At 36.0% G+C, this 13893-nt stretch overlaps 1 protein-coding gene across 9 annotated transcripts in view; it reads right to left on the bottom strand.

The window, feature by feature from the left end:
* USH2A (usherin) overlaps positions 1 to 13893 on the bottom strand; it is a 428153-nt gene that overhangs the window by 321839 nt on the left and 92421 nt on the right. For all 9 annotated transcript variants that reach the window (XM_042789369.1, XM_042789365.1, XM_042789371.1 and 6 more), the window contains 2 exons: positions 8475 to 8658; positions 3163 to 3326 (listed from right to left, as the gene is read on the bottom strand). In XM_042789369.1, coding sequence (XP_042645303.1) covers positions 3163 to 3326; positions 8475 to 8658 — 348 coding nt within the window. The remainder of the gene's footprint in view (positions 1 to 3162; positions 3327 to 8474; positions 8659 to 13893) is intronic.

Below are 13893 nucleotides of genomic sequence, written 5' to 3'. Positions count from 1 at the left end.
CATTATGAAGACAGGCTGAGAGAGTTGGGGTTGTTCAGCCTGGAGAAGGCTCTGGGGAGACCTTATAGCAGCCTTCCAGTACTTGAAGGGGGCTACAGGGAAAGCTGGGGAGGGACTCTTTGTCAGGGAGTGTAGTGATAGGATGAGGGGTAATGGTTTTAAACTGACAGAGGGTAGATTTAGATTAGATAGAAGGAAGACATCCTTTACTGTGAGGGTGGTGAGACACTGGCCCAGGTTTCCCAGAGCAGCTGTGGCTGCCCCCTCCCTGGAAGGGCTCAGGCCAGGTTGGACGGGGCTTGGAGCAACCTGGTCTGGTGGAAGGTGTCCCTGCCCATGGCAGGGGGGCTGGAACTGGATGACCTTTAAGGTTCCTACTAACCTAAATTGTTCTATGATTCTGTGATCTTAAAGGTCTTTTCCAACCTAAATGATTCTGTGATTCTGTATTTATGTTATTATTCAAGTCAGAGCATTAGTCCATATCCTGCTATGAGATCTCCTGCCAGCCTGTTATACTAAGGAAAGCACTACTCTCTGTCCCTCAGTACACTGTGCATTAGCACAGAACAAGACTGGTCTGTTCTGGCAGCTAGTAATTGCTGTAGCTTGACTCAAAGGCAGACTGTGCCATTTCCCTACCCTGTTTATCAAGGGAGGGAAAATCAGGGGTGTGTGGGTCTAGAGGAAAATATTTTGCTCCAGGATTGAGAATAGCTGAGGGTAGTACAGAAATCAGCATATGGAGTAAGCTAGCAAGAGCTGGATCCAGAACCACCCAGTAAGTTTTTCTCCCTTGCATTAAGCATTATAGGAAAATATCAACATTAGAAACATGTAGCTTTTCATTCATTTTTTTTTCTACGTCTGTTTACAAACTATAATCATCTTCATTACAGGGATGTTTGCTTAATATACACAATTCACCAGAAGTTAATTATCAAAATCTGTTCAGCCAAGCGAAGAGGAGACAAGATGCAGAGTGAAGTTGCAGACAGAAAATTACATGAGGACCTCAAGCCACACAAGTGATAGATGTAGACTTATGCCAACATCAATGGATCACGTTACATACAGGTTTTTAACACAAATCTAAAACATGAGTTGAAGCTTTTTATATAGAATACATTAATGAAAAGCCCTGCTCCTACTGAAGTCACTCAGTAAAGAATGTTAGTTGGACAGTGACAGCAACTTACATGTGCTTCCCTGGGCAAAAGCTGACAACCAGTAATGGTATGTGTGAACAAAATAGTGTTCTGCAATGAAAATAACCACAAATATCAAGCTAAGCACGGCTCCATATCTGTGCAACAAGTTAAAATATTGTGGTATGAATAACCAAAAGACTGCAATTGCTATATCCTTTATGTCCAGAAGAGGACTCCACTTGTCATTTAGAATACTGCCCGATGTATTTTTTTCTAACTAAAATCTGTGATATTATTTATCTATGTCATATTATTATTAATCAATTTTATAGTTGAATTGCCATTGACCTTTATCCAATGTATATCCCAACATAAATAAGTAGGTTGGTTTATGTTTTTAAAGCACTTTGAAGATGAACAGCATCATAAAAGTGCCATGTATTATTATACATTCAGTTGAAACATCCCACATTTTTTAAAGAAACAACAAGCCAATCAACTATCTGCACAATGAATAGATACTATGTCTTCTAGAGAAGACTATGGGGAAAAACTAAACTAAACTGTATCTAAACACTTCCAGACTTTGAGGGGAAAAAAAAATAAATCATCTTTGGAAACAAATGGTCTCTTCCTTCTATCCCATTTATAGCACTGTGCATTCCACAATGCATATTATTTGAAATTTACTGATTTACAATGAAATAAAAACTGGAATCAAAGTGAGAGCTGTCTGTCCTTGTAAATGAACTCTTTGTGCATGCACATCTCTGCTTGCAAATCTATAGTGTGCACATATCACAGTGATGAATATCATATAAATACATATGCAGAATACACAAAAAAGTATTTCGTTGACAGAGGACCCAGAAACATACTCCAGAGATTACTTGGGAATGTCTAACCCTGTTGCATTACACATGGCTACCTGAGCTAACTCTCACAGTATGACTAGTGTGGCTACTGTTAATTAGGCCTGTTGAAAGAAATAACCAATTAGCATCCACAGAGTACCTCATTCACTGGTTACATGACTTCTAAAACTGGGCTGTTAATTGTGTACATCAGTAAGGTGTGTCATGAAAATGTAACACAAGTCCTTCAGATTTACCTGAAGTCTTTCCCACACAGTTTGGCATTATGTGGTACGACGTCCCCAAAGTCTGTTTCTGAACATTGACATGAAGATAACTTAAAAATTTAATTTTCTTATTACATAATTTTTTTTCTCCTTCTTTAGAATCCCTGCCACCTTAGAGACAGTGCACTGGTGAACAAGTCTGAACATTTAATTTTGACTAATTATAACACAAAGGCTGAAATTGTGCCATCTCTTCATATCCAGACTCACTGCGAGGGAAGAAGTGCAAATGTTCCATTGCAATGTGTTTCATTACAATTCATGATCTGACCTGCAACGTAGCATTAGTCCCACCTCACACACACCAATTTATGATGCTCTATTACACCACATAGCATATTTTCTCAAACTGATTGAAAAAAAAGCCCCAGGAAGAGAAAGGAAAAGCTACACTGTACTGAGGAACAGATTTGAATTAATCACCAGGAGCAGGACTTCAACAGACCTTCTGTACTTCAGACCTTCTGAGGGCAGGTCTCCTGCCTCCTGTCAATGGCAGGCAAGGGGGCTGAGCTGTAAGTTGTAAAAATAGTATTGATTCGTGTGACTAAAAGGTGAACTCTGCATTGGTCACTACAAAGAACATGGTGGGAAGTGCAAGGGAACTATGGGCCATTACTTCTCCCCTGGGTTAGACTGCAAACATTAGCTGTGTGTATGGCACAAAGCATTCTGTACATCTCTCTAGGAAACACCCCTAAAATACTCACTGTGAGCATCACCCAAAGTTCAGGGACCAGAAATTATGGGGGGATGAGGGGAGAAGTCAAACCCAGTTTCAGTACTGCTGACCTAATTTAATACTCACTAAATCAATAAAAACACATTAATTTGAAAGACATGCTTTTAAGACCTCTAACGTCCACTTACTTTTACTGCAGCCAAATAGGTTGTGGACATCCAAATTACTAGCATCGGGAACACAGTTGTCACATTTCAAGCCAGTTACAAACTGTTTACAAACACACTGTCCAGTAACAAGATGACAAGTCCCACTAATGGCTCCTGCAGGATGACAATTACAGTGCTGACATCTATAAACAAAAACAAATCAAGGAAGTGATCAAAACACATTACCACTTCAGTTAAGCACAGTAGGGTTTTCTTTAAAAGATTCCTGGTAACATAATTAAAAAATCATAAACAGTTCAGTAGTCAGACACAGTGGAAAATCTATTAGCCTGATAAAGAAAGTAACTTACAAAAAAGGTGCCTATTATAAAAATAAACACTAACATCTCAATGCCAGAATAATATTCTAATTTAGATAAAAACTGCTTAGAATAAAAGAGCTTTTATATACATTGATCCATACACAAACTGGATAATAATGTTTGGTAATAACCACTTTATGCACTCAGTCCTGCAGCCTTCCTTGCAGAGCTGTAGTGTTCAGTAACACGTGCGTAACTGGTTTCATAGGTTTCTGCACAAAACATGCAACCTTAAAACTTAGAGGAAACTAGGATTTTGTTGAAAAATAAATCAATTAATAATTTCTTGTTCATAAAGGTAATTTGAAGATGAAAAAATAAAATGCTGTGAATAAAAGAAAATGAATGTTGACAAAAATTGGGAGGACAAAACCTCAGATTAAAACAGTAAAAGGAAACAAAATAGAAGAGATATAAATATTATAATAAAAAACATATTTTCTTTGCAGCTTGATGGATAAAATTAAAAATAAATAAAAAGAATATTTAGTTAAATGTGTAAGTTAAATTATTTTTTAATTAAAGAGAACAAAAAATTAAAAGCATTTGTGTCACACAAATGCCATATTTCAATTCTGTAAATATCTCTGACATCAGTAGAGTACTTTCAGGATTAATTTATGCTTTGATTTTTGTACGTGAAAACTCTTGCAATCAACTTGGTTTTCACCTGGTATCCTATTTCCCCACTAACATTCATTTATAGCAGGGATACCAGTGTCGGATTATGCAAATATTCAAAGAGTTAGAACATCTCAGAAGTCAAGCAAAGCAATTTTTTTCTGTACTGCAATTACTGCTATGCTACCCATTGCAACACAGACTGCCATTGTTAGTCATAACAGAAAATCAACAATGGCAAATAAATCTTCGTACTTTAGATTGTAATTTCACTGTATTTGAATTGTTGCGCAGTAGAAGAGTTTTGAAAAAACATGGACTGGAAGAAATGTGGGACTGTAGAGGGCACCTAAAACATACTGGGAAATCTACATGTCACTCCCCTTGCCTTGAGCTGGGAAAGTCCAATTCTCAGACATAAGCAACATCATCCTTGAGGGAACCTTAAATTACTCCAGATGCCAGGTCCCAAAATGATGAAGCATCAAAAAGACCTTGTAGAAGTCCAAGGGAGACACAGTCATGCTATGTTCCCTTTGCTCTGCTAACCCTAAGACTAGACAAGAGTTGTTGAATTTCTCTCTCACTGATCTTTCTTTGGCCAGTTGCACCAGATCCAAGGAAATAGGTGGTAGTGTCTGTACACAAGTTATTTTGACATTTTCCCAGTCATCACCATCACCCTGGTGCATCTCTTTCTATCTGTATGAAGGAAGAAATAAAAGTGAGTTCAGTTCTGGTTTCGGTATTGACTTTTTAAGGCAAGGAAGAGAGAAGGGGAGGGTGGAAACTGTTTTCACATTAGGATGCCAAAATTCAGGTCAATAATCAGTGAAATAGACATTAAATGTGACAGATTTTTAAACAAGTTTAAGAAAACTCTTCACATACATTTTCTACCCATCACAGAGCTCTGCTGTATTACAGTTCCTTTACTCCACAGCAGCTCATGCTGTGTGATCTCCTGGGTAATCATTCAACACCCTTAAAAAGGCTGATAAAAGCTAAAGCTGCAAAATAAGCTGCAAATTTGTTTTATGGACTAATATCCTTTTGGGAATAAATAAAATACATTCTCTCTTGGAAACCACTATACTGTAGTTTGCTCTCTTTTATAGTCAAGAGAAAAGGGCAATTTTTTCAAACTGTATTAAGTCTTTTCATCTGTAGACAGTGCATCCAAATCCCCCTTCAAATAGAGGTTTTGTTTAGGCTATTTAAATGTCATGACTGAAAAAACAGTTTAGTTAGACAAAAAAAAAAAAAAAAAAAAAGACAGAATTATTTGCTCAGAAAGACAGTACTTTATTATGTCATAATTTCATTACATGATGATATTTAGTACATATTTACTTCGGGGAGGAGGTGTTAACAAAAGTGTCTCAAATAGATAAACAGTAAAAGACAAGCTTCTCTTACTGCTCCTGTATATTACTGCACCTCTTATGAATAAGGGTCCCCTGAGTATTCTAGTTTTCATTATCACTCACACATGAGACAATCAAATTCTCATACATGTACAGTCACAGTAACAGTTTTCAGTGCCTGGCAGGGTGGGGCTGCTTCTCCCTGCTTGTTGCATTTTCTTCTAGGAAAAGTGTAGGCTCCCTACCTCCACCTATACTGAATCAGGCTCCAGATCCTGCAAACAACGGCGTACATGTCATCGTATTCTGTTCCACAGGATTACACACTATATTTGTGTAATCACATGCATCATTTTCCTAAACTGCAGAACACTATAACTGGCTTTGTTGTTATACATAGTTCATGCTTTTCAGTCAGGATTAAGGATTCAGTCCATTAAGGATTTTTCAAAAAAATAATTCTTTGAAACATTTATTCATGTAAAAAATATATTCAGCATTCTTGTTAAATGCTAGTTCTTCAAGATACTCTAAGTTAAATACATTTGAGTTTTATTAAAACAGAATTATATATAATCAAGGAAAACAGACTTTTAAAACATGGAAAGAGAAATGTCAGGCCAAGATGAATTGCAATATTGATTTTGTGAGGATAAATGGGTTTTGTAATATTAATATAGAGAAACCTTTATTACATTGACTCTCTAGGTGCAGTTAGAGCCTCTCCAGCAATCTGTTTAAAATCTTCATTTTTCATCCTTATGGGAAAACCTCACTTGCTAAATGGATTTCATAAACAGTAATCTGTCAAGATATATATATATATAGATAAACAATTGGTGATGTTCATTGACCAGTTCATTATAGTAAACAATACAGAGGTAAAGCATTTCAAATATGTACCAATGCACACAACCATTAAAGATCTGTTCAGGCTGCTGCAAACACCCAGTATTTCTAATTCTTTAATTGCCAAGGAAATTTTCCTGCTTCATAAACTGAAACGCACTAAAAAATATGGAGTTCCCGTTTTATCTCAAAAACCTCACAAAATAAATCAGCACACATATGCATTCCTAAGAGTGGGAGAATTTTAAAGCCTCACAGTCTCTGTGCATCACAACTTTTGCTTCTTTTCTGGTATTGTGCCAAGACAGATATGTCTTTGCCACTACAGATAGCTCATATCCTTTTTGTTCTGTAACCACAGAGTCCTTAAAAGACACCTGGAGCAAGGATGGTTTAAATGACTTTGCAACTTTATAGAGGAAGAAAAAGCATATTACTCTTTTTAAGAAGATATTAACAGCTCAAGAAATGGATTAAAATAGATTAACAAATAAAGACTTGGATTATCAATTTCAGTGGATAAATGTTTCTGCCTAAGGAACAGAGGTACATTGCCCAAGTAGACGATAACCAAAAGGAAGCCAAGCACATACAAGACAAGTTAATCATGTTAACGTACTACCAGAGCAGCCTTCAATACTGTCATGAGGATTAAGTAGTATTAAGGCACTAAAGCCAACTCTGATTCAAATTCCAGAACTGTAAAAACTTTCCATCTTTGCAACAAGATCTGGATCTAGATAATTCTAGATACTTCCATACTCTGAATTTCAGAAGACAGCTCAAAATGCAGTTAACTCAAGGACAATATCTAGTTCAGGAAAGCTATTGCTTAACATGGACATAAACCTCTCCATTACCTGCTAAAACTGAGGAGGGGGAATATTCCAAGATAAAATAAATAAATAAATAAATAAATAAAATCATTAATAGTAAGGAAAATATATTTTAAAGGAAACTTTATTATTGCACAGATTTTATTCCTTACCACTAGAAATGACAGGAAGTGAAAATAGGAAGTCCTTGTTCCTACAGATTACTTTATGGCCATTAGCAGATGCCTCTGTGACCCACAACAGTAAAAAATAATTTTTAAAATCTCTTAATGAGTGACAGAACATAAAAGTTAAAGTGAAAAATCTGCAGAATTATGTCAAATATATGCAAGATGACACTGATAATCACTGCCTAAAAGCATGTCTACCCTGCACAAGCTGGGGGAAAGGAGCACAGGGATGGGAATGTTGCACAGATTTTGCTTCTGCCTGTGTTTGCTGTTTGAAAGGCAAAAATACTAAATATAATGAAACAATTTAATACCACCAGTCTGCATGAAGATATGATAGAATTAGAGTTGGACAATCTTTCTGGACAATATTTAAAAGGAAATTAGGATTGTGGGGATAAAGCAAGATGATCCTGGAAAAGGAAGATAGAGCAATAGTTGGAATAACAATGCATTACCTATAGATACATTTTTCCCCTTATATTCCAGGGAATATATCCATATAAATTCCAGTGTACCTAGAGGCCCCAGGCTACATTAGATAAACAATGTACCCTGTGGCACATAAATAAATCCTGAAGAATACACTGTTTCAGAAAAACAGATTTTTAAGAGGAAAGGTATTGTGATTATTTCTACTGCTGCTGCTAAAAGAAATTTGGAAAGACAGGGATATCTGAATTTTTACCTATTTTTTTTTTTTTCCATCAAAATATCATCCTGAGATCTTCAAAAACATTTACTGGTTATAAGAATGGCACATTACCTACATATTAATAGTCAATGATTAACACCTCGGAAACCAACACATCTTTCTGAAGATGCAGAGGAAATGTAGAGAAACAATTACCAAATAGCTATAACATTAGACAGCATTAGCATTATGCAGCTTTCATGTTTTTTCTACTTAAATCTGTGGCAAAGCTTCCATTTCCTTCAGCTCATGGGAGCACAGAGGGTTTTATAACACACCACATGTAAATCAGAGGGCACACATGAATTCAAAGAAGGATTAATATAATTAGAGCACATCTTTTCATTGTCACTAAACCTTTGAATGAGCTACTATGAGGAAAACGTAACAAGGAGGTTACATTGTTACAACCATAAAAAAGAAACACTCACCTCCCTGTGACAGAGTCAAATCCAAAATAAAGTTCTTTGCAACGTTCACATGTTTGCCCTGTTACAGAGGCATCTTGGCAAATACATTGGCCAGTGAATTTATCACAGACCTGATTCACTGAACCACCTATGTGGCACAGGCATGGCAGACAGCCAGTGACACTGGATGGAGAAAAATAAAAACCTGGAAAAGAAAGGGATTTTGAGAAGAGACAATATGCAAAAAGTGAACACAGTAAGATTATTACTAACTTGTGTATAATCGGGGATGAAACAACAGACCAAAGATTAGGTAACACACACACCAACTCAAATAAAGCAATATAGTTCTCCTGCAGAGCTGAGCTTCTAAATCTTCTCATTGGCACTTTGTAAAGCTATTATTCATCCTCCAGTTGCCATCTGATTTTTTTTATGCTCTCTCTTCAGCCTTTATTTCAGACAGAGCAAATGCAAAATAGGGGGAGTACACTAATGGGTCTATGGGGAAAGTAAAGACCCAAGGACATGAGAGGTGCTAATGAATACACCGTAAGCAATAAAAACATTAAAAAAATAACATATGAGAGCAGACATTTGTCCATTCTAGTCCAGGATCTCATCTCTGACAATAATCAGCTGCAAAACACAAGAGATGCACATATTTCCTTAAGAAAGTATTTTAACCTTTTTCAACCAGTGGTTGGCTAAATTCTTGAAACATGATGATGTTTCTTAGGACAAACTACATTTGATGAGCATTCCCACATCTATGTAAAATTTCTATATTACTCCTTCTCAACATAGAGCTAATATCCTACACAAATATGTTTACAGAAACTAAAAAACTGATGAAAAAAAGTTACTTATCTGCTATTAAAAAGCTTTCATTCTGATCCCTATCCTTCTGTTCCTATATTATTCCCAGTTATGAACTGGAGCATTCACTTGACCTTCCCCATAGTCTATTTGGTATGCTTCTGCTATATTATAATTGCCCTCACAAGCCATTCTTATCTATGCAAATCTCTAACACATTACTGATAAATATAGTTAGAGTTTTTACACCTCTAAGCTGGTCATTGAAGAACTCACCCATTATTCACAGCTTCGCCTGAAATTCCAAACAAAACAGCATTTACACATATACTTTAATGATGCTGTCCATCCCACCTGCATGACCTGTTTTGCTATGTATGGATTTATTCTATTCTTATTAATTTCTTTTCTATATGTCTGATCAAGAGATAATTCAAATAACAGCATACCAGTAAGAAATACAATTACATAATCTTCCAAAATTATTTTCTGTTTTTACCTGATCATTAATGGGGTTTTTTGCACAGATTGCTCTGCCTTTTTTTTTTATTATTATTTTGGAGTGGTACAGTTGATTAAAAATGCAGCATTGTATGAGAGTTCTGCAAATGACGACGGTGACACATTATTAACTGGCACTAGTCAACTGCAAGTACCTATCTTTGAACATCAACCCTGAGACAGGGCCATTGATAGGAGTTTCTACCTCTATCAGCTGGTTACTATTAATTATTATTGCACAATTTCAACAGGAGAATTTCAACTGCTACTCAGATACACAGCATTTGCACAGACTTCTCAGACACTCTCTTCAGATCAAGTTCAATCAGTTTCTTCTTAGTCATGTCCTCAATTACCGAATCTCTTTTGCTGTCCAATAACTTCCCGATGTCCTGCTTTATAATAAAGAGCCCCAAATTGTATTGTAACATGTCATATCACCCAAGACCTTATTATTTATTTTGCCTTACAAGAGATAGCTTTATATATACACCCCTAGGGTGGTATTCTCTGTCTTTGCAGCAGTGTTGTGCTGTGAGCTCATATCCAAATAGCAGAGGAACTAAACAAATTGAAAACATTAGAATTTTACTGCTCAAATCTTTGTTCAAGTTTAGCCTCTGGTCCTCAGTGAGATAAATCTCAAGTGGACAGTGAAGTGATATCAGCCTCCAGTTAACATACATTCGCATCATAAAAAACCATGCTGTTGGCACTTTATTCCAGAGAGGCCCCGAACTCAGCCACCACAGAGACTGAATAGCTTGAAGTTATTAGTGAGGCAGCATGTATTATCTCATACTGCAGTTGTCTGCGCAGTACAGTGCCCATCCTGTGCATAAATAGAGGAGACCATTTCCCAGCAATGTCACTCTTGAGCACAATGAACGACTCCACTCCAAGAACGTAACAGGAAGATAGGAAACAAGTTTAAGCCTGGACTCCTGCAGAAGGTCAAAGCACTTCTCCAGGACCAAATTTATAGTTGCAGTAAATGATAAGCACTCAGGCTAAAACAGATCCTTGTCTGTCTGAAATTTTGCATGGAAATAATATCTAAGAAAAGGTTATAGTGGGTAAATAAGCACATCTCTAGAAAATAAATTCATCTTAGCTGAGCAGGATTGATCACTACAGCATATAGTGTTTTTGTCTTAACAGTGAAATTCATAATTATAAAGAATCTATACCTTAATGTTAAACATCCTGACTCTCCTAATGTCATACTGCCTAAACTGCTGTAGAGCAGTGAAGGATTTGGTATTATATTTTTTGGTAATAATCTTTCAGAAATGCTCTAAAAATTTAACTAAGTTTCTGGATACTACCACAATTTTTTTTTTTTTTTTTTTTTTTTTTCAGAAGTAACAAGTAAAAATTTTTTTAAAAGTGAGGGATAGGAAAACGGGAAGAAGTTCTACCCCCAACTGATTTACGTAAATAAACGCAATTAAATGTAGACACAAAGAGACAGTGGGTTACAAATTCATACTGTTTGTCATAACTATTATTATTATTTACTTCCACCACCTAGAATTTGGCAGGAAAGAGTAAGAAACAACTTAATGCAAGCTTAATTTACAGCAAGGTTAGAAGGGCTCATAAAAGTTGCTTTATGAAGGATCCACTGTTGTATAATAGAGCCAATTTCCAATTTTAAGACAGCCACTGCAAAACTCTACAAGATCTATGTATATAACTAGTATTATGCTTATTCTTTTTCAGATTTCTTTCCAATTCAACCATAACTGATCACATTTGTCAATCAAACCTACTCTTCAAAAGGGAGAATGAAAGTCATAGCAAAGTATTCTGCTTACTTTTTAAATCATATTCTTACTATTTCTCCCATTGTTTGGGTGTTCCTTTTCCAGGAGCTATACAATCCCTTAACACTTTTACATGCTTACCAACTATAGCAGTAACATTCATTTCTTAACCACACACTGTGCTTCAAAATGCACAGTTAACAACACTGACAACGTTGTCAAAACATACTTAATTTTTCTGGCCAAGAAGAGAGGTAGTACATACACAGAGGAACAGTATTTGTACCCAGCCACACATCCTACATGCTGGTTTACATCTTTTCCATTCTCCATAGCGCTCCATGAAAAGCTATGGTCACTGAGGAAAGAACTTACAAAATATACCAACCCCCCCCTTTTTTTTTTTTTTTTTTCCCCCAATAGTTTTACTGCTCTCATAACAAATCCCATCCCGTGTGGTAACACAGTCCCGGAATGAGGCAGGGACAAACTGTTCACAACTACTTGGGGGGCTGGGAACATCCAGTTTCTACCACTGCAACCTAGGACATCTCAAAAGCAAATTTATCTTGTATATAAAAGTGCTCTTTCACTTGGTTTCATGTTAGAATCAAATGTTCCTCTCTTAGCATACACCATTATTTAAAAAAAAAAAAAAAATTAAATGTACAGAAATCTACCAAAAATGTTACTTGTATGATAATGAACTAGAAGAGAGCAGGTCATGGATACAGGCTAATAGATTAACAGACAGATGAATGCTCCAGAAAAAATCCCATAATAAGATAATTTCCCGAAGTTACATCCAGTTTGAATTTTTCTCCATTGGCAACTCTTCCTGCATTAACATTTTGGTAACTTTTGGAAACCTCTCAGATTTTATCAAAGTACACAGAAGTTATGCTACAGTGGGACATTACTTTAAACACCACTAACTATAACAGGCTTATAATCACACAGAGTTAAAAAAAGACATATGACCTGTATTCTACTAAGGAAACTTGGCCCACAGAGTTGAAATGTCCCAAGAAGTCCTCAGTATGTTTTTAGGGATACCAGTATTAATTAATTAGTTGCGTATTTTTAATTAGGCTGTGTTGGCTACATATATACTCGGAGTATGTTTTCTTATCTTTGTCCCAAAGCAAAATCATAGGGCACGTTTAGAGTACTTGAAACCATACTCCTACAACTTAATACCAGCATTACTAGCAGGTTATACTCACCCCTGCTTTATAGAAAACTCTCCTTTGGAACATACTAACAAAGAATACTTATATAGAAGTTATATATATTAAATGTGTAAATGAGCTCACACTGGGATCAACACTAAAATGTTAGTAAAAATACCAGAACAATACAATGCTTTTACAGTGATAAGGATTTACACTTTCACCTGCAGAAGACAGCTCAGTGTTCAGCACATACATGGTTATTACTTAGAAAATTTAAAAATAATTCTTACAGACATGGTTATTACTTGGAAAATTTAAAAATAATTCTTACAGCAAGATTTTTTTTTTTTTTTTTTAAACAGGAACTATTGTGAAAGTATTCCTTTGAGTGCCATGTAAGCTTTTCTACAAACCAGTCTGTTCATACTATCAATTAAGCCTTTTTAAACCATTTAGTTCTGCATAAACCCTGGCCTTTCTTTTTCAAGGACAAGGGCAGTCACTGACTCGGGAAGCCTTGACATCACTCCTCTGCCGATCTCTGATTAAGTGGCTGCTGTAGAGGGTTAGCAGGTCAAATAGCACTGGAGGAGGAACTAAGAAAAACAGAATGCTGCCTTATTTATTAGTATATGTACCTAAAATAATTTAAATGAAAGTATTTTTAAAAATACTTAATGGAGGTTAAGCAGTTTTTTTAACCTCTGTTCAAATTATTGAATGGCATATTAAAACCAATGGAGCTATAATGTACCTTTTAATGTGACCTGCTACTTTAATAAATTGCATATGTATTTAACTTGAACTAAATCTATCTGTTTAATATTATTACTAAGGGTAGGTTAGTATTACCTACCGTTTCACTTTATCCACCTACCTTTTAAAACAAAAACATTAAAATGTAACTACAGAGCTTCACGCTTATAATGCACATTTAAACTCTGTTTACAGTAATATGGTACAAAATCTTGAATGGATACGTAGCAATTGCAGCGTCACCTACTTGTAGGGCCAAACTCTAAGCAGTCCTTGTGAAAGCCAGCACATCCTCAACACAGCAAGGCCAAGGCAGGTAAATGCGTTTTAAGTGGCACGTTTGCCAGCCTCATCAAAGTTTAAGCAACCATCTCTGTGCCTCCCCTGTCATGCTCAGCGTTATGCATGAAGTGCCCTTCC

Source organism: Tyto alba, unplaced genomic scaffold (assembly GCF_018691265.1).
Source record: "Tyto alba isolate M040663 unplaced genomic scaffold, T.alba_DEE_v4.0 Super-Scaffold_16, whole genome shotgun sequence".
Taxonomy (NCBI): domain Eukaryota; kingdom Metazoa; phylum Chordata; class Aves; order Strigiformes; family Tytonidae; genus Tyto; species Tyto alba.
The sequence above is the reverse complement of the archived record's forward strand: the minus strand, read 5'-3'. Positions and strand labels throughout refer to the sequence as shown.